Source organism: Mustela putorius, unplaced genomic scaffold (genome assembly GCF_011764305.1).
Source record: "Mustela putorius furo isolate JIRA1106 unplaced genomic scaffold, ASM1176430v1.1 tig00003923_pilon_pilon_pilon, whole genome shotgun sequence".
Classification (NCBI taxonomy): Eukaryota; Metazoa; Chordata; class Mammalia; order Carnivora; family Mustelidae; genus Mustela; species Mustela putorius.
Window position 1 is genome coordinate 6,354,586 of NW_025422068.1, and position 26,673 is coordinate 6,381,258.

A 26,673-nucleotide genomic window follows, 5' to 3' on the forward strand; every position below is an offset into this window, starting at 1 on the left:
AAGTTCCAGTCACCTCCTGTGACTGGTCCCAAGTCAGACACTCAGTCCTCCCCCACCCCCCAGCCCTGGCATTTCCTAGCACCCTCATGGATGCAGAAGCTCATTTTTTCCCACTGCTTGTTCAAATCTCACTCAAGTCCCAGTCTTCTCTTTGGGTCCCTACCCCTTCTCCAGCTCTTCTCTTATCGAATTTATCAGATAGCATACCTTCATCACTTTATACCCCCGACGAGAGCTTAAACTACCTGGATTTTGGCATGGAAAGACGAGAACTTTTTATAGGTGAAGGAACCTTGGGATTGATCAAATACGCTACCTCTCAGCTTATACAAAGGGAAACCAAGGCCAACGTGTTAGCTAACAGGAAAACAACAAACAGTTGTTCTAGTTACATTCCAGATGGGAGTACTGGAGAATTTGGTTTCTCATCTGCTTCTCTCGCAGGACAACTGATCTCCTGGCAAAATGACCCTCCGTTTACATGACACAGATGATAAGAAGCAGGATTACAGCCCTGAAGGGCAGGAAAAAGCATATGGAAAACTATAGATTTCCTTCTGCGGGGTTTCTTGGGGTCTTTATGATGCTAGCATATACTGTGAATTTGCAAAAAGTGGAGGTTAATACAAACTGCTCCCAAACTGATGGGGCTACTGTCTTTCTTGTTTCTAGAAAGCTTATCAGCGTGTTTTATGAATGAGGCTCGGTGGAACATACTAGAGCAACATGAATTTCATAGCTAACTTGCTAGTAATCAGTCACATATCAGGAAGTTCAGAATGCCTTTTTCACATAATTAATGTAAAATGCAATTTGTCAGAGCCATTTGTGTATTTATCCTTTATGTTATCTTTATTAATATATGAAGACTGATAACATGCTAGTCTTCACATCAAATATAACTGTTCAAATAAGTGATGATTTAAATGTTCTGATTTCAAAGCACTTTTTTTTTTGGCGTTGTAAAGGAGTTCAATACATTTACAAAAGAAAAACATTTTGTTCTATAAGAAAGTCCTATTCATATATATATATATATTTTTTAGAGATGGGGGGCTGGGTACATGGTGGGAGAGAGAGGGTGGGGGAGGGAAAAAGAAAAAAACATAAGCAGGCTCCACCCCCAGCATGTAGCCCTACAAGAGGCTTGATCTTATGACCCTGAGACCATGATCTGAGCCAAAACCAAGAGTGGGAATGCTTAACCAATAGAGCCACCCAGGAACCACCCCCTGCATTCTCATTCTTAAACATTTGCATTCTAAATATACATTCTCTTCCAAAAGGATCAACTTATTTACAAAATTTATCTCCCCAGTTTACAGGTGTTTGGACCTGATAACAGACCCTTTCTACCTGCTAACTCTAGGATATGTAAGGACTTGGAGGATGCATTATTCTTTCCAGAATGTAGGATTAAGTCATGCTCTGGAAAGATCAGCCATCAGAGAAAGGCATGCTGTCGGATTTTTACATGTTCATGTATATTTCACCCAACAGGGGGCTATGAAGCAAGCAGATTTAATCTTAAAAGGTGAGAGATATGGCCAGTTCAAGAATATGGAACCCAGATATGTGAAAGGTCTCTGATAGGTAAGACAGAACCACAGCCAGGCGGACGTAGTCATGAACACTGCTGTTTCTTGAAACACAGTGGTCTACCTCAGAAAATAAGTGAGTGGTTGGTGAGCACTCATGCCAATAAAACATGACTTGCTCTACTCTATGTCTCTGATGACAAACTTCTTAAGGGGCACAGTGGGGAAACTGAGGTAGGTATAATCCCAGGCAAACTCATTTTCATACAGAAAGCTGAAACTGAGGGTAAGTGTCCTTCTCTTCCACAGATGAGATGAAATGCAAGAAATAGCATCACTTCTCTGGTCAAGGCAAAGGACTTTTGTGAACTAGCCCAACTAAGGCTGAGCGCCTAGCACAGAACCAATGACCTGTATGAAAGAGAGGTCTCGTATTTCCTTCTTACCTTTCACTCACAGCTTGCCAATTGTTGACTAGAAAGTCCTTTGCAATGTACCGGCCCACTTCCGCCGCCGCCACCACTTCAATGACATTTGTCTCATTAAAAGCGAAAGGCGATGCAGTAATGGCATACTCCAAGTACCTGCAAGGAAGCATTTGCAGAAAATAAATGTGCAGGGATGCCTGGGTGGCTCAGTGGGTTAAGCATCTGCCTCGGGCTCAGGTCATGATCCCAGGGTCCTGGGATTGAGTCCCACATCGGGCTCCTTGCTCCACAGGGAGCCTGCTTCTCCCTCTGCCTCTGCCTGACTATACTCTCTCTTTCTTGCTGACAAATAAATAAATAAATAAATAAAATCTTTAAATAAAGAAAATAAATGGGCAAACACTATCCAATAGAAAGAGTGAATTTCCACAAGTTGACCTAAAATTCTATATGGTGCCAACTCAGTAAGGCACAAACAGGTATTTTCTGAGTTCCTGTTTTTTCTCCCTTTGGTTCATTAATTGCATTCCTCTACCAGGAACTTCCAAGACCAGTTGACCGTAATCACCTGTTGAGTATCCTTGGGTCTCTACTGCAGCTCATTGCATAAGCGAGTTGAATCCTTTCCTCTTCCTTTGTTTTATTTGCATACATGTTCAACAGGAAGTCCCATTCTTCCTCGCTTCCCAAGGCAATGCCATAACATAAGATGACACTTTTAATCGGAGAAGGTATTCTGTAAGGTAGAACATGCAATGGTATTTCTCATAGTCGTCACGTTATGTATTTACTTAGGGTGTTCTACTTTTGGAAGGATATATCCAGAAAAAAATGTTGAGATCTCAGGTACGAAGATCAAAAGTAGGGCTCGAGAAAGTCAACTGCAGAAACGTCATGAGCATTAATATTGCGAGAAAAGAACATCAGATTAGTTTAGAAGCTAAGGGGTTCTAAGAAAGAAGGAAATTATCATAGTTCGATCAATGTACGTTGATAATTCAGCTTGGGTGCATATCTTTTTTTTTTTGAAGTAATTTCCATACCCAACACAGGGTTTGAACTCACAACCTTGAGATCAAGAGTCAGAGGCTCTACCAAGGGAGCCAGCCTGGAATGCGTCATCTCAGGTGTTACGATCACATTTCCTAAAAGTCCACCTGAGGTCATGCATTAAAGGTAATAGAGTAAAACCAGAAAGACAGTCTTCGTGTCAGCTGTCCGTGGGAATACAAACTCATAGAGAATGCGCTCCTTGGACACACTTACATATACATCACAGTAGTAAACCATCAAAGAACCACCAAAATAAGACTCCAGACACACGCAGCTGCTTCTTAGGGGATGTACTGACGACGAGTAGCCCAGGGTACAACTCACTGTGTAAATTCGAATCTGCTGTCATGTGCAGACCTACCGTAGGCAATGCCAAAAAAAGGGGGTGGGGTGGGGCTATTGGAAAACAAATAGGAGACAGACTACCCAAGAGAAAATAAAACCATCACTCCCAGAAAGAGAACATCAAAAAGGTAGAGAAATTATTGCTGTTGAAATAGGACAGAACCGGGACGCCTGGGTGGCTCAGTGGGTTAAGCCTCTGCCTTCAGCTCAGGTCATGATCTCAGGGTCCAGGGATCGAGTCCCACATTGGACTCTCTGCTCAGCAGGGAGCCTGCTTCCCCCCCTTTCTCTCTGCCTGCCTTTCTGTCTACTTGTGATCTCTCTCTCTGTCAAATAAATAAATAAAATCTTAAAAAAAAAAAAAAAGAAAGAAAGAACTAGGAAAGAACCAAGGGCAAGCCAATGTGCGTCTTACTCATTCTCTGGCTGGTTCGTCCAGTTTTTGAAGAGTTCCCTTGATAGCTGAAGACAGTCTTCAAGGCCCAACCAGCATGCCGTTTCAAAAAGTTTTTCCAGGGCTACTCTTAAAGGAAAGCACAGAGAAAAACATTTTGTTTTGCTACGTTTACTGCACTTATTTTTTTTTCCTTTCTCCAACTGCGTGTGTTTCGTGAGAGGATGGGTTTATTTTAAAATATCCTTCTAATAACCACCGGGTTTGTGAAAAAAAAAAAAAATTAGCTTTTGTGGATGGCAGACTTATTTAGGGCTCAGAGAAATATTTGCTGAGAAGCTCTCAGGCACCAAATAAACTCCAAAGACTGGTATTTTTTTGAAAGTCGGAAATAAATTATCGCCATCCTCCATCTCCCTCAAACACACGCAGGAGTACACACAGTCCGCATCTGCTATCAATTTATTTTTCCTCTCTTTTTACAATAATTGTCTTATGAAGAGAAAGAAAAAAGACTTGAGAGCATTTGATCTAATACCCTGAAAAATGAAGTTCTTTCTCTTTACACGGAAAGGAGAGGGAAGAGTTTCTTTTCTTTCCACAATGCTCTTTCCCTCGCTAGAACTTTTGTTCCTTCCTCTGCTCTGTCTGGCGAGTTATGTTCATGTCCAGATAAAGAATAGAGATTTCTGTTTTGTTTTGTTTGTTGTTTTGACAGCTGAGAAATGGTATACATTTTCTTTCGGAACAAAATAAGTTCAAAAGGATACAGTGAAAAACAGTAATTGATCCAGAGAAGCGATGTCTGGAGGCATCGCTCTTCATACTCCTGAGTCTCTCCAACTTGGATTCAGAGGTAAAGGAATTCAAACGGGCCATAAGTTTCCAGAAAATGCAAGAGCCAAATGGGGTTGCTCCACCCTCCATTTGCAACCTCGGCCCCGCCTGACCTTCCGATAAGGAGAAGGAAGGATGGCCAAGGGTGGAGGACCTCCGAAAGACGGTTCTGAGCATTTCTACACCCTCCCTCTCTCTCCCTCCCCACCCCAAGTTGGATGCAGCAAGACGGGATTCTCTACAAGTACACAATTCTCCAAGGTTCCTCGGAAGACAAATGGCCCTGGGAAGCTACCAAAAGTAGGTCACTTGAGTCCAGTTCAGGGGAGCTAAGGATATGGCTGGCTAACATCTGTGGTGCCTGAGTGAGCACACTTCTGCCTTCCTGTTCAGGCACCCAACCCGACTGCCCACGGACTGTCCCACTAGTCCTCACTGTCTCCCATTTACATGTCTAGTCAACCCTGTGTCCTTCTAGTCACGTGCCTGAGCACACAAATGTCTCCCTTCTTGGAAGGATACTCTTGAGAGAGAATAATTAATTTTGTCTATTTTGTATTTTTTGCTCGGTCTGGTTGATTTCAGCCTGATTTTGATCAGAGCTGTAAACAGAATTCCTGTACCGTCGCAGATAACAAATTCCCTCCCTAAATCTAGAAGTTCCCCTCCGGTACCTCCCACTCCCTACAGATCTTGGGTCACGGGAAGGTCAGGGGTACCGCAGCCCGATTTTTACCTTTAACCTCCTTCCCAGACCGCCAGGACAACATGCTTACTGCCCTCACCAAACCAATCACATGGAAATCATTTGCAATACTTACTCGTGCTCACACACAAGTGACTGAAATATTCCAGGCAACTCCTCTCATATTTGTATAAGGAATGATTGAGTTTTTGTCATTAATAACAAACAGAAGGGACTTTTTTCTCTGGTGGCCTTCCCATGCCTTCAGTTCATTGGTATAGGCTGGTTTTACTCTGTATAATCCCCTCACCAATGGCAGGACACACTCAAAATCTCAACCAGAAGCCTAAGAATTGAGAGGACAGAGCTATAGATTCCTGTGTGTCCAGGTGTGAGCCCTGCAGGTAAACTAAGATCCCAAACTATTATCTCTGAGTAGGAAACTTGTAGCTCACTCATCCCAAAGCCACTGGTCTCAAGGAGCATGCAAAATCTCCCAGTTAAATCATAGGTATCAAGATCTTCCTAAAATACATCTGAAAACCCACCTCTTAACATGGACCATTTTATTCAGTTATAAATTGAAATGAATAAATGGAATATACATATTCAATAGAGAGAAATTAAAAAAAATACCTACAGGGCTAAATAGTCGTCTTGTAACACTGTTGCGTTTTCACGGATAATAGTTGAATATACATTCCATATCGAGGTAAGTCTCTTCAACAGATACTTCTATGAACAATAAGGAAAATCTATGGTTAGCTTTGGCTCGCATCACTGAATTTGCACTGTATTGCCCTCTCTCTGAAAGGACAGGAATACAGGAGTGACAGGTGTCTCCTGAGAAGTTGTCTTTCTTTGTTACTAAACGTGTAACTGGTTGATTTTGTTGTAGCCTCCCTTCATTCAGGTTCCTCTTTGGTACAATGGAATTGCCGAGAATACCAATATAACCTTTTGATGAGGACAAAACAATATTACGTACGTGAGTACACTCCATAGTAGGTAGGAACTTGATAAATCATGGCTCTTATTACCATTTCATATCACCTGGAACATTTTCGGGTGTGTTCAAAATAGAGAAAGAAACGATGAATGTTAAAACTGTTGAACATTCTACCTTAGCACTTCCATGCTTTGTATCTATACCTCCAAGAAAAATAAGGATGACTGATCTATGCTTCAGGCAATTTTACGCCGTGAGTCGGAAATAAAGTTTCTTTGATTGAGCTCTCAGCTGGTGAACAGCAAGGTTATAAAAGTTATCCATTTATAATACATCCCTAAGAACAAAGTAGATATTATTCATTGATAGTCCTTAAAAACAAATCCTAGGGCACCTGGGTGGCTCAGTCGGTTAAGCATCTGCCTTCAGCTCAGGTCATGATCCCAGGGTCCTGGGATCCATGTTCAGCAGGGAGCCTGTTTCTCCTTCTCCCTCTGCTACTCCCCTGCCTCACTTGTGTGTTCTCTCTCTCTCTCTCTCTCTCCCAAATAAATAAAAAAATTTAAATGAAGACAAACAAAAGCAAATCCTAGTTATTACTTCTTTATCCAGAAGCAGGAATCAGAGTTTATCAATGAGCCACCTCAATCCCACACTTAAGTGTCTTCTTTTCTGGGTCACCATCCCCACAGTCAAGGACATTTGGACCGGCACTCTGGACAGCTGAGGAAAGAAGTCTGGACCCATGAGGTATTTGTGATCTCGCCCTCCATCAGCCCCAGAAGCTCACTTGTAATTATCATCTGGACCACTCTATGGTTTGTTTCTGGTCCCTTACTCTCTGGGTCCCTTACTCCCAGCTGTTCCTTTGGTTTGCCCTTGAGCCATCTTTCTTATGATCACTGTTTAAGATCTAATGAAGGAAGTATGATGATGTCCCATTGCTTGATGAATTCCTATTTCCCTCTGTCACTTGCCAGCAGCAAAAGCAGCTTCCAAGTGTTTACTTTTCCTGGAACATACCTCTCTGGTGAAGCCCTAGTCCTGTAGACCAGAGTACTTCAATGATGATGTTAAAAGTCTTTCTGTTTGATGTTAGACAATGTTAACAATGTTAAAAGTCTTAACTTTTCCTGGAACATACCTCTCTGGTGAAGCCCTAGTCCTGTAGACCAGAGTACTTCAATGATGACTATAGGGTTGTTAAAAGTCTTTCTGTTTGACTAACAATCAGAAGAGTGGCTGTTAGACAAAAAGCATACCATTTCCATCCACTTCTGGGTTCTTAGGGCACACTGTCGCTTCACCAAGAACTAAAGACTTTTCCAAACTTCTCTCATACTCATTTCCTAGACCAGGCCATGACTAAAGTATGACTAAGAGTAACCAGCCCTTCCTAAGAAAATGAATACATATTTAGAACTAATAGACTATGACTTGGGGAAGGATGTGTTCCACAGATGCTGTCTAGATATGGAAAGAGGAAGACAGGACTTTTTAAAACCACATAACAAAGAAGGAAATTACCTTTAATAACGGGTACATATCATAGCTGTTCGCATCAAAAACAAGATCCTTGGTTACCAGGTTCACCAAGACCGCATACCAGACTATGATTTCATCTTCTTCAGCAAGGTACTTGGTTAAATCAAGGGCTGTTTCAATCTCAATATAATTGTTTCTGTTTGGTTCAAAAAAAATACACACTCAAAAAACCTCCACTGGCTAAATAATTTGCACACTTTCCATATTTGTTCCATGCTTCGATGCCTGACTTTAATAAAGTTTGTGGAATCAGATGAGGAAGTTGAGAAGCAACACGGGAAGTTTGGGGGAGTAGAAAAAGAATAAATGAAACAAGATGGGATCAGAAGGGAGACAAACCATAAGAGACTCTTAATCTCTCAAAATAAACTGAGGGGTGCCGGGGGTAGGGGGGTAGGGAGAGGGTGATTGGGATATGGACACTGGGGAGGGTACGTGCTATGGTGAGTGCTGTGAAGTGTGTAAGCCTGATGAATCACAGACCTGTACCCCTGGGGCTAATAATACATTGTATGTTAATAAAATAAATAAAATAAACATAAAATTTAAAAAAAAAGTTTGTGGAATCAGGAAGCTAGAGGTCTTACTTAGCTCCTTGATAAGATGGGAGCCAAGAAATGTGGACAGGCCCTCCATTACAGTTTGGTACATTCAAGTGTCCCAATTTTGGGAGACTAGAGGAAAATCCAGGCCAACTGTTGGACTGCTCGTAGGGCAAAAAAAATCCTTGTGAATTTCATACATATTGTTATGGGAGTACAATTTCCATTCAACAAGTACTGATTATGAGTCATTATCGAATGCTCTACCAGTTACTCGCGGGAACACGAACTAGAATGTGGGCCATGACTCTTGCTTTCCACTGAGGAGTTTATTCCTTCAGCGAGGACCGGAGGCTTATGCATGAGAAGCTGTTCATGAGTCTGAGAAAAGCCAACGAATACAATAAAAGTAGTGAAGAAGGAAAACCCATGCGTGTGATGGTGAAGTCAGGGAAGGCCTCCTGGGAGGAGGATGTTGAGAAGGGTAGTGAAGGCTGGGTAAGATGGAAATGGATAGAGACAAAGAGGAAGGACACTTAAAACAAAGAAGATAAAGTGGGAATTTGTGTGAGAGCAGACCAAGCAGCTGAGGCACCGGATTTCTTCAGAGTGGAGTTGAGAGGTGGAGCTTGGGAAATACGTGGGATCAACACCGTAGAAAGCCTTGAATGCCAAGATGAAGAGTTTTCATGGAGTGGGAAGGTGTTTAAATAATGGGGGGGGAGTGACATTACGAAGTCGATGCTGAAAAATTTTATTGCCACTGTGCTGAAGAAGACAGAATGGAAATGAAAGGAACGGAAGGCTGGAAGCTAACGCAACAGGCAAAGTAAAAGATGAGGGACACTTGGCTTAGCATGGAAGCAGTGAAGGTGGTACGTAAGGTGGGAATCCAAAAGACATCCTCAAGAAAGAAGAGATAAGATAGGTTGGCTGGACGGCAGATGGAGAGCGAGAAGGAGAGGAGTCAAAGGGGTCTCGAGTTTGGGTTATGGAAAGAATCGTGGCACTCTTGACAGACAGAGAGAAACTGACAGCAGAAACAATTCAGAGACAGAAAAAAAAATCCGCTGTGGAAGATCCTGAATTTAAATGACCACAGGATATGCAGAAGGCAGAAAGGGACAGGTGGAGATATAGACTTAGAAGTCATAAACGTTTCCTTTCCTGAAGTTTTACTGATTAGCTTGTATCTGTAGGGCATTCTACGTGCCCATAATAAAACCATCCCTAAAACCATAAGAAGGCATGAGCCATCCAAAGGAAAGAGAGAAGAAAATGAGAGAAGACAAGAAAGGTTTCCCGGAGGATGTGGTCAATAGTTTGAAAGTCATGGTGGTCCTGGAGAGGGGTTTCAGCAAAGCGGTGGGGTGAGCAAATGTGCCGCAGGTCACAGAGGGAGAAGTGATACAGGAACAAAGGACAAAATAAAACAGACATTCCTTTGAGAAACAGGACGGGGAAAGACAGAGAGAACACACTAGGTAGTTTACTATACAAACTCTTTAATTTTATTGTCTAAAATTTAAATTCTAGATACATATGAATTACCTGAATGAAAACATAGCACAGTTTCTACTGAATAAATGTAATAGAAATAAAATCTATACTTCTATAGTATAGTAAAATACAGGCCATATCTCATTAAAATTTTACCTATAGCCATCACCCTAGAGTAACAAAAATCACTTCAAAATCTCAATAGATAGTCTAATTCTAGCAATTCTTTTTTTTATATATATGTCAGCTATTTCCTTAATTTACAATATCACAGAAAAATACAAATGCATCTACAACCTTCCCAAATGTATCTGTTAATATTTAGGAACCTTTATAAATGCAAGCCCAAATCACCTTTATTTTCTCCTGAGTTGTTCTTCTTGATGGAAATTTAAAAAAAAATAACAATTCTAATACTTTCTGTGATAATCCCCTAAATATTTAAACATGATGACCTTTTCCTCAGTATATCTTCTCTACTGCATCTTTTTAAAACTTCTCCTTTAAAGGGATTCCTTTTAAGATGCTGACTTACGCTTTCATCTTATAAAACTGAAACTCAGTCCAGCATTAAACTAACTGCCTTACTCTGCACCCCCCAATCCCAACCCCCAACTACCACCCTTCCCTTTTGTCTCTCCAGGATTCTGACTACTCCAAGGAACTCATGTAAATGGAATCACATAATATTTGTCTTTTTGTGACTGGCTTCCCTTGTGCAGCACAATGCCCTCAAAGTACACCCATGGTGATGTCCATTCCAGCAACTTCTAGGTTCTAAAATTCCACTGTACGCACAGAACTTGATCCTAATCCGAATAACCTGGACCCTGTGTATACTAAAGAAGCAATTTCACTGCACAGTGACTAGGCTGTAACGTTTTATTACGTTCTCAATGTACTCTTAAAAGCCAGCGGTGAAGACAACATACTCACTTAGACAAGGAAAAGGCATCGTCAATCACCTGCAGCCTGTGGATAACAGGAATGGCCTGCAAATTAGATCCAAATTTGTGCAGGAAAAGATGAGAGCATTTCTTAGCCACAAAATAATTTGCAAAATCATAACAGTGTTTCAAAATCATGGTCGCTTATGAAGCCCCCTCGTGTGAATTGTCACACGAGCAGAGAAATGGTGATCACTGAGGATAGTCCCCATGATTTATTTATTATACATCTGTTTTTGGTAAATGGTCCCTCTGGACATCAATCATAAGCCTTTCATCTGGCAGAGAGTTTTGCCAAAAGACTGCCTGAAATAAAAAACGGCATGGTGACAACGAAAACGGGATGTCATGTTGAAAAGGCTCTCCAAGACAAGGAGTGTGTGCTCAATTGTGTTGCACTGTCCATATTGCTGTCAGGAGAAGTTTTGTCACGGGAAACCTTAAGTACTCATTATTTAGCCCTATTTTGATAATACTGAAGTCCTCTGAGCAGTGTCTGTCTTGTCAAGATTTTACTAATTTGATCCAATGACACCAAGAGAGTCCTGAGAATCATGGAAAGGCAGCAGTCCATTGCCAACCCAGCTGCTTAAGCCTGGGCTACAGCCCCATGGCATGGCCAGGCCACAGGAACCTGTCTCAGCTGGAGGGGACTCAAGGGGCCCAGAGGCTCCTATCCCCTTCCTTCAACACCTCACACATTTTCACAGGTTTGGTCTCAGAAAATCCATCTTCACAACACTCGTTTTGAGCCTCTCAACAAGCTTCAATCTTTCCTTGGTCTCATTTCTTCTCTGGCAGTAATAACACTTCCATTTTTCTAAGTTAATACTAATAACAGACATCCCAGTCATGTATTAGGAATAACTGACCTCAGTTTTTCAATAAGTAAGTCTACAGTGGTTGCAAGAAAATCATTGCTAGAATGGCATGGCCTTACTTCCATGGCTTACAGTGCCCTCAGAAACCAGTAAGAGGGTAGCTACTCTGAAAAAAAATTGAAAATAAAATGTTACGATGTGTGGATTTTGGAACCTTATTCAAAAGCCTTATAATAATTTTTTTAAATTACTGAATATGTCCTGACAGACTGATCTGTGTCCAACCTCTGCTAAAGAGGATACATAGGGGCCCCTGGGTGGCTCAGTGGTTAAAGCCTCTGCCTTCGGCTCAGGTCATGATCCCAGGGTCCTGGGATCGAGCCTTACATCGGTCTCTCTGCTCAGCAGGGAGCCTGCCTCCTCCTCCTCTCTCTCTCTCTCTGCCTACTTTGACTATCTGTCAAATAAATAAAAATCTTTAAGAAAAGAGGATACATATATCACCTTATCTAATCTTCACAATTCTTTATTTAATGATGGTCTATCAAAACATCATCATATGGATGCAAAAACCAAGGCATGCACACAAGGGTACCAGACACAGAAGCCAAGATTTGGACCGATATACCATAGGTCATCTTCTGCTAGAGAGGCTGCTATATACTTCCAGAGAACCTCGAAGACAGAGACACCAAAGATATCTTTCAGTTCAACATTCTAGCTTAAAGAATGGTGCCTCCATGAACTAACTGTCCAGAGTTTCATGGCAGAGCCAACTCTAGAGACACCAACGCCAGCATCCTTCTCCAACAACGGAGATTTGGTTGAATTCAACCAATCAAAATCTGACCAACCAAAGCCAGCCAACATTTTAATTTTTCTATATGGCAGAATGACTTATGTTTGGTGATAAAGTAGTATTAAAGTCTGTTGATATTTTGTGGCTTAAATTCTCCAAGGGAGAGTAAGAACATAATTTTTTAAAAATTCACAGTTTCTAGCATAGACTGGGTACCCTTGATGGGCTTAGAAATTGTATGCATATGATTACCTACATTGTATCTAATCCTCATGGTAAGTAACAAAGCTGTATATTATTCCCATCTAAAGTGAAGACACGGAAACAGAATATTCAGGTAACTTGTCTGAGATCATAAAACTAATGGTGAGTAGGAAAATGTATTCTGATTTTTACCCAGAAAGGTAAAACGGCTGAAGGAAAATGACATTAATGCTCAAAAGCACAATACATTGTGCTAAATCTGCCCTTTCTAAGAATGAGGGGGGGGGGGAATCCAGTATGGTTTAGGGTGAGAGCTGGCAATGAGGGCAAAGTCTCTTCTCACCAGCGGGGTTTATGAAAGCTTGACTCAAGAGTGCATTATGAATGACATTTAGTAACAGGTATAAAAAGCCACCTTACCTTAGGATCTTTTTCAAGCTGTTGATTGAGCTTCTTCCAACCTAATTGATCATAGTTAACTCTGTAATATCCAGTCATATTCAAATTTAGAATCACCCAGTCATGATTGGAAGCCGAAACTTGCATTTCAGGGAATATTTCTACAAAGGGATATGGGAAAGGTGTGAAATGGTGCACTAAAAAATTTTTCCAGTTCATATTTACACTATATCCTCTTAATCCTCAACAATGAACCTAATCATCCAAAATAAGTAGAAGAATTCTAAAATAGATACTGATCATACCATATAATTGTATTTTTTCACATATAATGGTTTTCGATTAGAAAATTTTCTTTAAAGCTCTATGTTAGGTAAGACAACAATGATATAATATTTTAGTTTTAAGCAAGACAGCTTTTCAAAGGCTATCTGCTCCAACATTTTATTCTCTGCCTTTATATATGTGTGTAATATATATTCATGCATATATGTGAAGATATTTTAAAAATCTGTTACTTACTGCTGCTTTTATCTAGCCAGACTAGAGACTGTGTAATTCCATTTTTTATCCAAAGAATAGGTACAATCCATGTGTCACTTATTAGGAAGAAACCAAAAATTCAATTAATTTTCAAACATAAGATATAAACTCTGAGCCCCTATTAACTGAGATGATAAAATGACAGACAGGACTCAAATTCTTTGGTTTTTCACTCTGGATAGGCAAGGGTTTGCTCTTAGGATTATTCACTGTTGTTTTTTTCTTTCTTTTCTTTTTTTTTTTTTTTTTTTTACAGATTTTATTTATTTATTTAGAAGAGAAAGCGGGGTGGGGGAGAGAAAGAGTCCCAGAGTGGGGTGAGAAACAAAGGGAGAAGCAGGCTCCCTGCTGATCAAGGAGCCCAGTGCTGGACTCGATCCCAGAACCCTGAGGTCATGACCTGGGCTGAAGGCAGACGCTTCACCAACTGAGCCACCCAGGAGCCTTTCACTATTGTTTTCATAAGCCAGTTTTTCTTTGGCCATTTGTTTACTCTCTATTAGTCTTTCTTCTTCTTTACTTTTTTTATAACTTAAGGTAGCTACGAAGAGAGTGTTGTATCTGAATTCCTTCCTTCCTTCCTTTCATTCTTTCTTTTTCTTTCGTCTTTCTCCTTCCTTTTCTTTCTTTCTTTTAACTCTCTCTTTTTCTTTCTTTCTTTTTTTTTTTTTTTAAAGATTTTATTTATTTGTCAGAGAGAGAGAGGGGAAGAGCAAGCGAGCACAGGCAGACAGAATGGCAGGCAGAGACAGAGAGAGAAGCAGGCTCCCTGCCAAGCAAGGAGCCCGATGTGGGACTCGATCCCAGAACGCTGGGAGCGGAAGGCAGCTGCTTAACCAACTGAGCCACCCAGGCGTCCCTCTCTCTTTCTTTCAATCTTTCTTTCTTTCTGTATCTGAAACTCTCAAGACCTGTTTATATTTCAAGACCTGTTTATATTAAATTATAGCCACTTGGCCTCACTTGGGGGTTGTTCGAATGTTGCAGACAGACCTAAACCCCTCTGTGCCAAGAGAGGCAAAAAGTAATTTCAGAAGAAAAAGCTTGCAAACATTTCAAAATGCCTCTCTGCCTCAAGCTTTCTCCCCATCTGAAAAGCGTTCAGCACGGATCAGATGATTCACATTTACTGAATGCCGACATTCTTCCCACATTGGTGGACGTGACCTGGAAGATCCAGGCGACCACAGGAGGACATTAGTCATCGGAAGAGTTACAGTCCTTGGAGTTTGGACAGGATTTGCAATCTTGCTCAAATGCTCACAAGTCTGGTTTCTCAAGGCCTTTGAATGGGGGTTCTGTGTTGATCTAATCGCTAAGGCACCCATCTTCGCAAAAGTCACGGAATCGTGATGAGCACATGGTGCCGCACGGAAGTGTTGGATCACAACATCGTATACTTGAAACTAACAGGACACCGGATGTTAACTAACTGGAATTAAAATAAAAACTTTTATTTAAAAAAATCACGGAATCGCAAAGTGAGTAGGGACGTTCCGTTCTGTTCCTTTTCTCTGGGGTTTTAAGGAAAGAGCAGTATGTCCTCCGTATTTGGGTGATACTCTTGGAAAATTACTCCCTCGTCTGCGCTAATACTTCACCGCAGTGCGATGTGAACATCAGAACGCTATCCAATACTCTTGAACATCGTCTGACGAGTTAAGAAAGGGAAGGGAAGGAGAGAGGAAGCGATGAACACTAAGCTGCTTTAGGCTCAGCTTTTCATTTCCTTGTGACAACAATCCACTGGGACAGACGTTGTTGCATTTACGTTACTGATAAGGCAGCTAAAACTGAGAGATTTTCAATTAGACTTACCAAAGGTTTGAATTTTGGTGAGGTTGATATTTAAGCCCAGGTATGAGAGACTCTAAAGGCCATAATTCTAATCTGATAGGCACGGCTAGCAATACACACACACGCGTACCTTCGGACACGTGCGGAACTATTCCTCCGGGGCTGGTGACCATTCAGTTCCATTTCTACTGAAAAAAGACAACTGTGCACCAGGAACCCCTTTTCTCTTACCTGACAGGAGGCCAACCTGGTTCTATTTGACTGCCTCTCACTCAGGCTTCTGCTTGAGAGGCAGTCAAATAGAACAAAAGTACACTTCTGTCTGAAGGACAAAGAGTGTACATAACCCCCAAAGCTTTGGTTGCTTGATGTCCTGCTAATGCGGGGGAGAGGGCACTGTCTCGAATCCCTCAGTGTGCGTCTCTGGCCTCGTTCAGAACATCGGGGGCTCTGCCTCATGTCAGCACCCCAGGAATACCCCTCGCAGAGCACAGAGCCCACTGCAGAAGAGTGTGTACCCAGCCTGCCATTATGCTTCCTCACCCACAGGCTGCTTTCCATTGGATCGAAGCTCAACCCCAGGGAAGGCAAGGACAGAGCAGCAAATGTACCTACTTGTGGGGTAGGAGAGTCTCGTTTTTAACCTTTCCAAGATAAAACGGCTCCTGTTTGACGGTGCCGGTGGATACATTTAAGGTGATCACTGGAAAGCCACTCTGGTGGGTCCAACTGTCCATTATGCTTTTCACTGTGGCTGGCAAAAGGGTTTTATTCTGGTCATCGATGACCTGTTTTTAAAAAGTATCACAGGAGCAAATATTGACCATCAAAATCTTTTCAGGGGCAGTCTCCCAAAAGAAACTACATGGCTGGCTATTCTATTTTTCATTTTTGATATTCTGGGCCTAATTCAGAACTCTGCTCAACTCTCTATGGGAATGAGTCCTTAGTTCATTCATTCATTGACTCACTCACTCATTCCTTCACTGAATGTGCATGTCAGGAAGTAGGACAATTACCATTTGAAAATGCCTCCATAGATCATCTTGCTCAGCATTTGAGTAAGAAAATGTCTTCAAATAGGACTGCAAAGAATGAAGAAGTTAAAAAAATGGAAAAGTTAAGGTTAAAATAAATAACATGTCCTAAACAATTTATGTTTCCTGCCTTCTATGTCACAACAATTTTGTAAACTCACCTTGAGTGCATTGATAAATAAATTCTCATTCAGGAAGCTAGAAAGCATTCGGGCCAAAGACGCCCCCTAGGACAAGAAACAGTCCATTGTTTGAGCAAATTCAATACATTCCATTTTGATAAGCAATATCACATTCCATTTTGACACATTCCATTTTGATAAGCAATATTCTGGGCTTTTCTTCCAATTACATTGCATACTTCATTTGAATGTTTGGGTTATCCCCAAATATGTTGATAAAATAGTAGACTGTCATTAACTAATAGGTAAAAGTTGAACACATGCTTTATATATAAAGAATTCAGGACACACAAAATATTTTAAGCCGAGATGTTTACATGGTCAGAATAAATTTCCACCAAGCAGAAGGGTTCACCCTAAAAGTAACAAGTTGTCTCAGTGTTTTATAATGATGGGTGGTACTGAGCACCTAACATGGGCTTGAATAATATTTGCTAGATGAGAACTGATTTAACCGTAATTTCTGAAATCCATCTGCTGAACAAAATTACGATTATTTGTATCAAAGCCTGTGTGGTGTCATATTAGCCTACTATCCTTTGAATCCATTTTATGCACCTTATTGCAAGAGTGCAAAATAAAAGGCAATATACAACTGATTTTACCTTGTTGTAAGTAAACAAGTCAAAGAGCTCATTTATTTCACTGGTTTCTGTGAAATTTTCCGCCTTCAAGGACACAGCTCTAGACACCAGGACGTGATCTTCACTGAGGACATTACGTAAAATGTTAGAAAAAAAGATCTCATTCTAAAAGGAAAAGATTGAGCAACATTAATTTCTTCAGTGTCACAGAAGCACAAAATTCAAATACTCTCAAAATACTTTCAAAAATACTTTCGCATCCAAAACCATAAGATACCTAGGAATAAACCTAACCAAAGAGACACAGAATCTATACTCAGAAAACTATAAAGTACTCATGAAAGAAATTGAGGAAGACACAAAGAAATGGAAAAATGTTCCATGCTCCTGGATTGGAAGAATAAATATTGTGAAAATGTCTATGCTACCTAAAGCAATCTACACATTTAATGCAATCCCTATCAAAGTACCATCCATCTTTTTCAAAGAAATGGAACAAATAATGCTAAAATTTATATGGAACCAGAAAAGACCTCGAATAGCCAAAGGGATATTGAAAAAGAAAGCCAACGTTGGTGGCATCACAATTCCGGACTTCAGGCTCTATTACAAAGCTGTCATCATCAAGACAGCATGGTACTGGCACAAAAACAGACACATAGATCAATGGAACAGAATAGAGAGCCCAGAAATAGACCCTCAAATCTATGGTCAACTCATCTTCGACAAAGCAGGAAAGAATGTCCAATGGAAAAAAGACAGCCTTTTCAATAAATGGTGCTGGGAAAATTGGACAGCCACATGCAGAAAAATGAAATTGGACCATTTCCTTACACCACACACAAAAATAGACTCAAAATGGATGAAGGACCTCAATGTACGAAAGGAATCCATCAAAATCCTTGAGGAGAACACGGGCAGCAACCTCCTCGACCTCTGCCGCAGCAACATCTTCCTAGGAACAACGCAAAAGGCAAGGGAAGCAAGGGAAAAAATGAACTACTGGGATTTCATCAAGATCAAAAGCTTTTGCACAGCAAAGGAAACAGTTAACAAAATCAAAAGACAACTGACAGAATGGGAGAAGATATTTGCAAACGACATATCAGATAAAGGACTAGTGTCCAGAATCTATAAAGAACTTAGCAAACTCAACACCCAAAGAACAAATAATCCAATCAAGAAATGGGCAGAGGACATGAACAGACATTTCTGCAAAGAAGACATCCAGATGGCCAACAGACACATGAAAAAGTGCTCCATATCACTCGGCATCAGGGAAATACAAATCAAAACCACAATGAGATATCACCTCACACCAGTCAGAATGGCTAAAATCAACAAGTCAGGAAATGACAGATGCTGGCGAGGATGCGGAGAAAGGGGAACCCTCCTACACTGTTGGTGGGAATGCAAGCTGGTGCAGCCACTCTGGAAAACAGCATGGAGGTTCCTCAAAATGTTGAAAATAGAACTGCCCTATGACCCAGCAATTGCACTATTGGGTATTTACCCTAAAGATACAAATGTAGTGATCCAAAGGGGTACATGCACCCGAATGTTTATAGCAGCAATGTCTACAATAGCCAAACTATGGAAAGAACCTAGATGTCCATCAACAGATGAATGGATCAAGAAGATGTGGTATATATACACAATGGAATACTATGCAGCCATCAAAAGAAATGAAATCTTGCCATTTGCAACAACATGGATGGAACTAGAGCGTATCATGCTTAGCGAAATAAGTCAAGCAGAGAAAGACAACTATTATATGATCTCCCTGATATGAGGAAGTGGTGATGCAACATGGAGGCTTAAGTGGGTAGAAGAAGAATAAATGAAACAAGATGGGATTGGGAGGGAGACAAACCATAAGTGACTCTTAATCTCACAAAACAAACTGAGGGTTGCCTGGGGGAGGGGTTTTGGGAGAAGGGGGTGGGATTATGGACATTGGGGAGGGTATGTGATTTGGTGAGTGCTGTGAAGTGTGTAAACCTGGTGATTCACAGACCTGTACCCCTGGGGATAAAAATATATGTTTATAAAAAATAAAAAATTAAAAAAAAATAAGTCAGTGAGAGAAAGTCAAATACCATATGATTTCACTTACATGTGGAACTTAAGAAACAAAACAAATGAACATGGGGGGAACAGGGAGAGACAATCCAAGAAACAGACTCTTAATTAAAGAAAACAAACTGATGGTTACCAGAAGGCAAGTGGGCAGGTGATGGGTTAAATGGGTGATGGGGATTAGGCAGGGCACTTGTTGTGATGAATACTGGGTGTTGTAAGTAAGTGATCAATCACCATATTGTATAATATACCTGAAACTAATATTAGTGTATGTTATACCTGAAACTAATACTACACTGTATGCCAACTAACTGGAATTTAAATAAAAACTTGGCAGAAAAGCAAAAAAAAAAAAAAAAAATTATATTAAAAAAAAAAAGAAAGAAAAAAAAATACTTTCAAAAACGGACACTGAAGAGGGGAAAAATCATTCAGATGTGCTCAGGAATAACTGAATAACTCAGGATTCCTTGAATAACAAAATATCTAAGATACTTCCCTTCCCATTTAATACCCTTCTTATTTCCATTTTTTAAAACCCCATTACAGAAGTCAACATGTTTTCCAAGAGAGCTGTCTACATTTCCCCAAACAAGGTTCTCAGTCACACAGACAGGACCCTCTAGGAACTAGCATCTCTAGGTGATTTTAATCCTGTAGAATTGTATTGATAATTTTATTAGTAACCCCTTAAAAGGGGTCAGTCTCTCTTCAATGAACATTTACAGACCAAAACGCACCAGATTTACCATTTTGATGATGCTGTCCTAGTCTGTAATTGGAAATAAATTCATGGGCTGGATATGACAGTTTCTAGATCATGCATTAGGAAAAGGAAGTTTATTATATTTGAGTAAATACAGAACTCTCCAGAAAACTAGACCTCTCTCAGACACAGGACAAGGGCCATTTCTTTTTTGAAGAAAAGAGAGAAGGAAGACCAACATACAGCCAAAGAGGTGTGGGGCATGGCAGAGCCAAAGAAAGGATCCTGGCAAAGAAGCCGCAGAGACAGCTGGCTCCTGCCCAGCAGAGTTGGGAAAACCCTCTCATAATCCAAAAGCAGCCTCACCCCCCTAGTGGTCATTTCTGGGGTCCCCCAGTTGACTCCTTCAAATTCTGCCCACTTCCATTGGCCAACATTCCAACCAACCCTCTTCTCCTCACATATTATTTTTCGATTTATTAACACCATTGATTAGGCTACTGTCCAACTTGGCTCTTCTAGAAACAAGACAGCCTTTCATCTAGAGCAACACATCTCCAACTGTGATGAGAATAGGGATCCTCTGGGGGTTTGATGGATTCATACATGAACGCAGTTGGTCTCAGGTGGGGTTCTGTACTTCTAATCGATTACCTGGAGATGCTAATGCTGTTAGTTTGATAGTCCCGCTTTGAGAAGCTAGGAGTGAGAGGAGACATCTGTGCAAGTCTGACCTGATTCATTCAGCATAGCTTTTATTAATTTAACCCTCAAGCATTCTTCAGAGTGCCTCACAGTTGACCCATGTATCCTCTAAGCCCAACGAGGAAAACAGAGGAGATAAAGAACACCCATATTCCTCCATCTCCAAGACAGTCACCATTAGAACATTAGCGCTCTGTTTTTCCAATCTCTTTCCCTATGTATTTATTTAGATGTAAACACTTCTGTCCTTCTTATTCATTACGACGTACGTTTCAAAATTCTGATACCTCATCTTCATAACTATCCCTAAAGACGGCCGCTGCATTATAAATGAAACATACATAAATTGGATATAATAAGCCAAAGACTTAATAAGCCAAAACATAATAGTGAAGATCACAGTGTGGTCAAATCACATATGACATCGTTCTTCTCAAAGCAGAGCATAGAACAACACTCTGCAAAAGCAAAACATTAAAATAAATAAATGCGGGGCTGCGGAATGGCGCACTGAGGCCATGAACCATTACTGACTTCATCATTTCCCTATTAGCCAGGAATTTAAATTGCTTCCAGCTCTTACTGTTTTAAACAATATTTTAACGAACACCTTTAGGCATCGCCTTTTCCATATTTTTTGAATTTCCTCTATCTCCCTCGGAATGGATAGTCTGTCTCTCTTCTCCCTGCCTGGTGTAAGATCTTTTATTGTCTTCTTGGTGTCACTGTCATCACACAAGTTAACTGTGATGAATAGGACAGACACCTCCTCCTCAAGATCCCCAAGGTCTTTCTCCTCTGGGCCTCCCATAAGGTGACTCTTCTCCCCACCTGTTCCAGTCCTGCTGGAGGGAAACACTTATATGAAAAGTGATATTAGCCTTTTTAAAAATTGTATTTGGGCACTGAATACAATGGTTGGAGAAAGTGAGTCTGCATACCCACCATTACTTTCTTCCTGCAAGCTGCAAGATTCTAGAGAAAAATATCTATTCTTATTAAATGTATTATTATCCTAAGAAATATAACAGTATTCATCATAATAAATTTACAAGGCATATCACTGTGGTTAAAAGCACAGACTTTGGGGTGCCTGGGTGGCTCTGTCAGTGAAGCACCTGCCTTTGGCTCAGGTCATGATCCCAGGGTCCGAGGATTGAGCCCCGCGTTGGACTCCCTGCTCTACAGAGCGTCTGTTTCTCTCTCTCCCTCGGTGTGTGTTCTCTTTCTCTATCTCTCACTCTTTCTCAACTAAATAAACTCTTAAAAGAAAAAAGGAAAGAGCAATTGAGAAACCGAAGATCAAAAGAAATAAACTGGTACAAAAAGCGGTTAATCTTATCATCTTTGCTTCAAAATCACTAGTAATATATCTCCATCAAATTTCCCCAGATACAATAATACCTTAGCCAATTTCAGTAGTATTAAGAGGTAACTGATGGGGGTGCCTGGGTGGCTCAGTGTGTTAAAGCCTCTGTCTTCTGCTCAGGTCATAATCCCAGGGTCCTGGGATCGAGCCCCACATCGGGTTCTCTCCTCAGCAGGGAGCCTACTTCCCCCTCTCTCTGCCTGCCTCTCTGCCTACTTGTGATCTCTGTCTGTCAAATAAATAAAATCTTAAAAAGAAAAAAAAAGAGGTAACTGATGGCTGTTAATGATATATTCCATTCAACTGAAAAAATAAAGGGTGAATCTAATTGTTTCATGGGAATGAACTGGTTTTTTTATTGAACCCAAGCAGAGTTATTTTGGGATACAACCGAATTCTTTTATAAACAATTATAGATGACATGAACCGTGCATAGGTTCTATCTTATAAAAGAGAGATACAAACAATTTTGCTGCTACAAAGTATATGGAGAGAACTTTTAAAAACAACTAATGCTTTCTCTATGTATATAAAATTCATGTAAATGAAGAGTCATATAATGAACTCCTCCACACCCCCCATTAACTCTTGAGGGACAAGAACACTCCTATGTGTGTTTTCCGCAGAGCACAGTTAGGTGAAGGCATGATTGTAGAGTCAGAGACATCTGGAACTGAACCTCATCTCCAACACAGAGTAGCCATGAGACCTTGAACAACTTACTTAAAGCTCCTACACCTGTTTCCTCAACTAGAAGACAGAGTGACAACTACACTCAGATGATTGTTTTGGGAATCGAATAAGATGATATACGTACAAGACTCACACTACATGGAACATAGGTCCTGAGAGCTCAGAGAACAGGAAATGCAGTATTACTGTTGTTACTATGGTTATTACCTTCATCATCAGACAAGACCTGGACAAATGGACTATAATCACAGTTCTGTCCCTATCACGCAGATGACTTGGGCAAGTCACCCAACCATCCAGGACTTCCGTCTCCTCATCCACATAATGATGCCCAACCCAGGGGAGGAGGAGGGGCTGGACTGCAGGGGGCATGGACCATCTATGGGAACCCCGCAAAGCACAGTGTGGGGGTCATGGAACCGGGGTATGAAGAGGCTGCGACTTGACTGCTTCCCACAAACTACAATTTCACCAACACATTAAAAAAAGAGGATTTTTCGAGAATGTTTCAGAGGGGCCAAGTTAGGTTTGCCAACAGTGAATTCTGCCAAATAATCAACAAAACTCAAGTATCATGTATCTACCATCTTCATCCTTTCCTAAAGGGGAAATTTTATTGCCAGCGGAATAGGAAAAATATTGTCTTAGAATCTCCTTCAAACTGGGTGGTATTACATTTTGCCTGTGATAAAGATCTGGCCAGTGGAGATCAATCAGTCGTTCAAATATTAATATACTGAGCAATAATGGGGAAAGAAAAAAAACAGCTCAAGAACCAAGCTTGGGGGGCCCCTGGGTGGCTCAGTGGGTTAAAGCCTCTGCCTTTGGCTCAGGTCATGATCCCAGGGTCCTGGAATCGAGCCCTGCATCGGGCTCTCTGCTCAGCGGGGAGCCTGCTTCCTCCTCTCTCTCTGCCTGCCTCTCTGCCTACTTGTGATCTCTCTCTCTCTGTCAAATAAATAAATAAAATCTTAAAAAAGAAAAAAAAAAAAAAAGAACCAAGCTTGGAAACACAGGTGGGATGAGGCACAGCCAGGAAGCCGCAGGCTGAACAGCCTTGAGCATCAGAAAGGTGGAGAGAGGCAGGGACAGAGTGAAAGCAAGGATCTTGGGCTTGTTATCAAGAAGTGAGGTACACGTCAAAGAATGATGTTACCCCTAAACATTTAAATTTTTTAAGTCAAATAAAACCAATTCTGTTTCATCATGCTATCCTGAAAAGCACTGGTGAATCTACATAAATGACCAGAAATAGAACTTACAGTTGAAACCATCAGATTTGCATATTCATGAATTGATATTTTCATATTGTTATTTATTCAAAATAGCAAAATGGCATTGGGTATAATATATAAGATATCAGTTACCCAGCTGATCTATATTATATAACATTTTATAATATATAAATTAGCATATTACTCATCATTAAAATCATAGGCTACTGATTACAGTGGCTTTAGAATTGAGTCTAGGCAGGAATAAGGGAAAATGACCTAAAATCCAGTAGTAGGGAAAGATAATAGGCATACACCTTATAAGGTGATATAATGAAATATTAGGCAACCCTTAAAAATCTTGTTTTCAAAAATGACTTAATGACTTGCGGATATGCTCTTGATATAATATGAAGTACACAAGGCATTACATGTTTCTGTGTAAAAAAGTAATACCCACTTTTGTGAATATTTAATGAGTAAAAGCCTGAAAAAAGAAAACATAAACAAAAAAGATAACACTGATCACCTCTGGTATTACAGGTAATTTAATATTCCTTCTATTTTTCTGTATTGTACACATATGAAACAACAAAATGTACCCGTTTCATAATTAGAAGAAACAATTAAAAGTAAATGTAACAGACATACTTACTCTTGGGAATTTAGGATTGAAGTAGTTAATTACTCCAAATTCAAAGTAAGATGCAAAGCCCTCTTTGAGCCAGACATCATTCCACCAGTTCATGGTAACCAAATTTCCAAACCACTTTTGGAGATGGGAGAAAAAAGAGCTTTCTTAAGTTTAATTTTAGGAATTCATTGTAATTGCATGTTTCAATATGTATAAAGTCAAAGACATAATGAAACTGTAATCCCTCAATAACAGAACTGGAAACAGGGCTCCAAAAAGCATATTGTGGCTTTCACGTGAAAAGATACCAGTCATGCATTTCTTTGAAAGAAGCATTTCACATCCAACAATTGAAAGCAATTTTTGTTTTTGAACTGTCATGCTCAAAGATAAAGGTAAGCTGGAGTAGCAGGTCTGAAACTGTCCACTTCCCCAGAGTTATGTTAATTTAAATAAAGCAGAAGTCTGGAATGTTCACTTAACACCTACTAATTACAGCATCTTAGACTCTAGACTACATTAGAATTTTGCTGGAAGCAGTTGTGTTGTGTTAAGAGCATGTTTTGATCTGTGTCATGTCCAAGGCACTCGTGCATTCTGCTATAATTATTTTCTATTTGGGCTTAGCAAAGTGTCAAATGGATGATGAATGGAATCAGGAAAAAAAAAAACAATAATTTCTAACACCAACTAATCTGTGCCCTAGTATTTAATCAAATTCTTGCAACAGCTGTCACACGTTAATAGCTAGCAGCCGGTCTTCCAGAACTATGGCCCGCTTGAGCAATCCTAAAAAATGGCATTGCTGGGCGGGGCAGGGACTGATCGAAACTTATCAAAGTTTGTGTTTACGCAACACGGTATTATTCTCTCCCAGTAAATCATTCTTTCCCAAAACTTATTGTGGATCCACGCAACAAGAAGAGAACAATTTCCTAGTTTAGATCACTTCTTTCTGAACAAACTTGTATTAACGGAGTCAAGGTCAAAAAGCAGATGTGAGAACCTCCATCAAACAAAACTAAAGTTCTAAAATCACATTATGGAAGCACAGATCTAATGGAATAAATCCTTGTTTACGTCCCTTTCGGGTATGTGGCTTGAGGACTAATGACTGCTCATCTCACTGACATGTTAACCAGTTCCCTGTATCCCTTGAGTTCCTCTTCAAACAAAGCAAAAACAAAGTTCATAACAATCTCCTGAGGAAAGGTGGGCATCTGTCCGTGGCCTTTTTGGACGTCCCTTATGTTAAGATGGCATGAAAACAACCATAGCCCTGGTTGGCGTACTTCCCCTGAAGAGGGTTCTGGGAAGCGGCTTACTTTTGGATGTAAATACCTGACCTCCCAACGGGCCTGGAAGGTCTGATCCAACACCAACAGTTCACGTTCACGCAAGATCTGACTACACAGAACCTGCCTTCACTGTCCGACTTCTCGAATAGTTTTTTAAAATCAGGTGTACCATCGAGGTGTTGTTTAGTTTTTTTGCTCTCTTGGGCAGAGCGGCTGGGGATTCTCTTCATGGGAAATAAGTGAAGTAAGAAAGACCATTTTACCACGTGCCTGATGTCCGATCTCGTGGGAGAGAATGAAGGAGATCACAGCCTTTTTGTCTGTTACTTGATCGTTCAGTGGCATCAACAATAATGACTCATCGAATATCAATAGTCCCCAATTTTCCATGGCGCTGTTGTCAAAAGTAGGCAAGGCAATTATATCTAAGTGGATTTAAATGGAGGGAAAAATGAAATCATCTCTTCCAAAAAAGTCTGAGATTCCCAGATATAATGATCTCCAAATGAAATCATAAAATTACTAAAAGAACATACAAGTGAATATTTATATTGTGAGGGAGAGAAGACGGATACCAAAGACAGAAGCCTATAAGACAAATGGTTTAGACTGTCTGAAAAGCGAATACTTTTGATAAAGGACCTGGAGAGAGAAATCTTAAAATGTCACCATAAAAAATAAGCTTTAGGGGCACCTGGGTGGCTCAGTGGGTTAAAGCCTCTGCCTTCAGCTCGGGTCATGATCCCAGGGTCCTGGGATCGAGTCCCGCATAAGGCTCTCTGCTCAGCGGGGAGCCTGCTTCCTCCTCTCTCTCTGCCTGCCTTTCTGCCTACTTGTGATCTC

General features: G+C 40.6%; 1 protein-coding gene across 1 annotated transcript in view; it reads right to left on the reverse strand.

Moving 5' to 3' along the window:
* The window catches only part of LVRN (laeverin), a 68,684-nt gene that overhangs the window by 10,653 nt on the left and 31,358 nt on the right, over positions 1 to 26,673 (reverse strand). Inside the window, exons 5-18 of the mRNA XM_004759072.3 lie at positions 26,101 to 26,255; positions 24,554 to 24,667; positions 17,151 to 17,294; positions 16,525 to 16,590; positions 16,346 to 16,411; positions 15,942 to 16,114; positions 13,509 to 13,585; positions 13,008 to 13,147; positions 10,753 to 10,808; positions 7,757 to 7,910; positions 5,921 to 6,015; positions 3,780 to 3,887; positions 2,535 to 2,702; positions 1,985 to 2,122 (exon numbers count right to left, since the gene is read on the reverse strand). Coding sequence (XP_004759129.2) covers positions 1,985 to 2,122; positions 2,535 to 2,702; positions 3,780 to 3,887; positions 5,921 to 6,015; positions 7,757 to 7,910; positions 10,753 to 10,808; positions 13,008 to 13,147; positions 13,509 to 13,585; positions 15,942 to 16,114; positions 16,346 to 16,411; positions 16,525 to 16,590; positions 17,151 to 17,294; positions 24,554 to 24,667; positions 26,101 to 26,255 — 1,654 coding nt within the window. The remainder of the gene's footprint in view (positions 1 to 1,984; positions 2,123 to 2,534; positions 2,703 to 3,779; positions 3,888 to 5,920; positions 6,016 to 7,756; positions 7,911 to 10,752; positions 10,809 to 13,007; positions 13,148 to 13,508; positions 13,586 to 15,941; positions 16,115 to 16,345; positions 16,412 to 16,524; positions 16,591 to 17,150; positions 17,295 to 24,553; positions 24,668 to 26,100; positions 26,256 to 26,673) is intronic.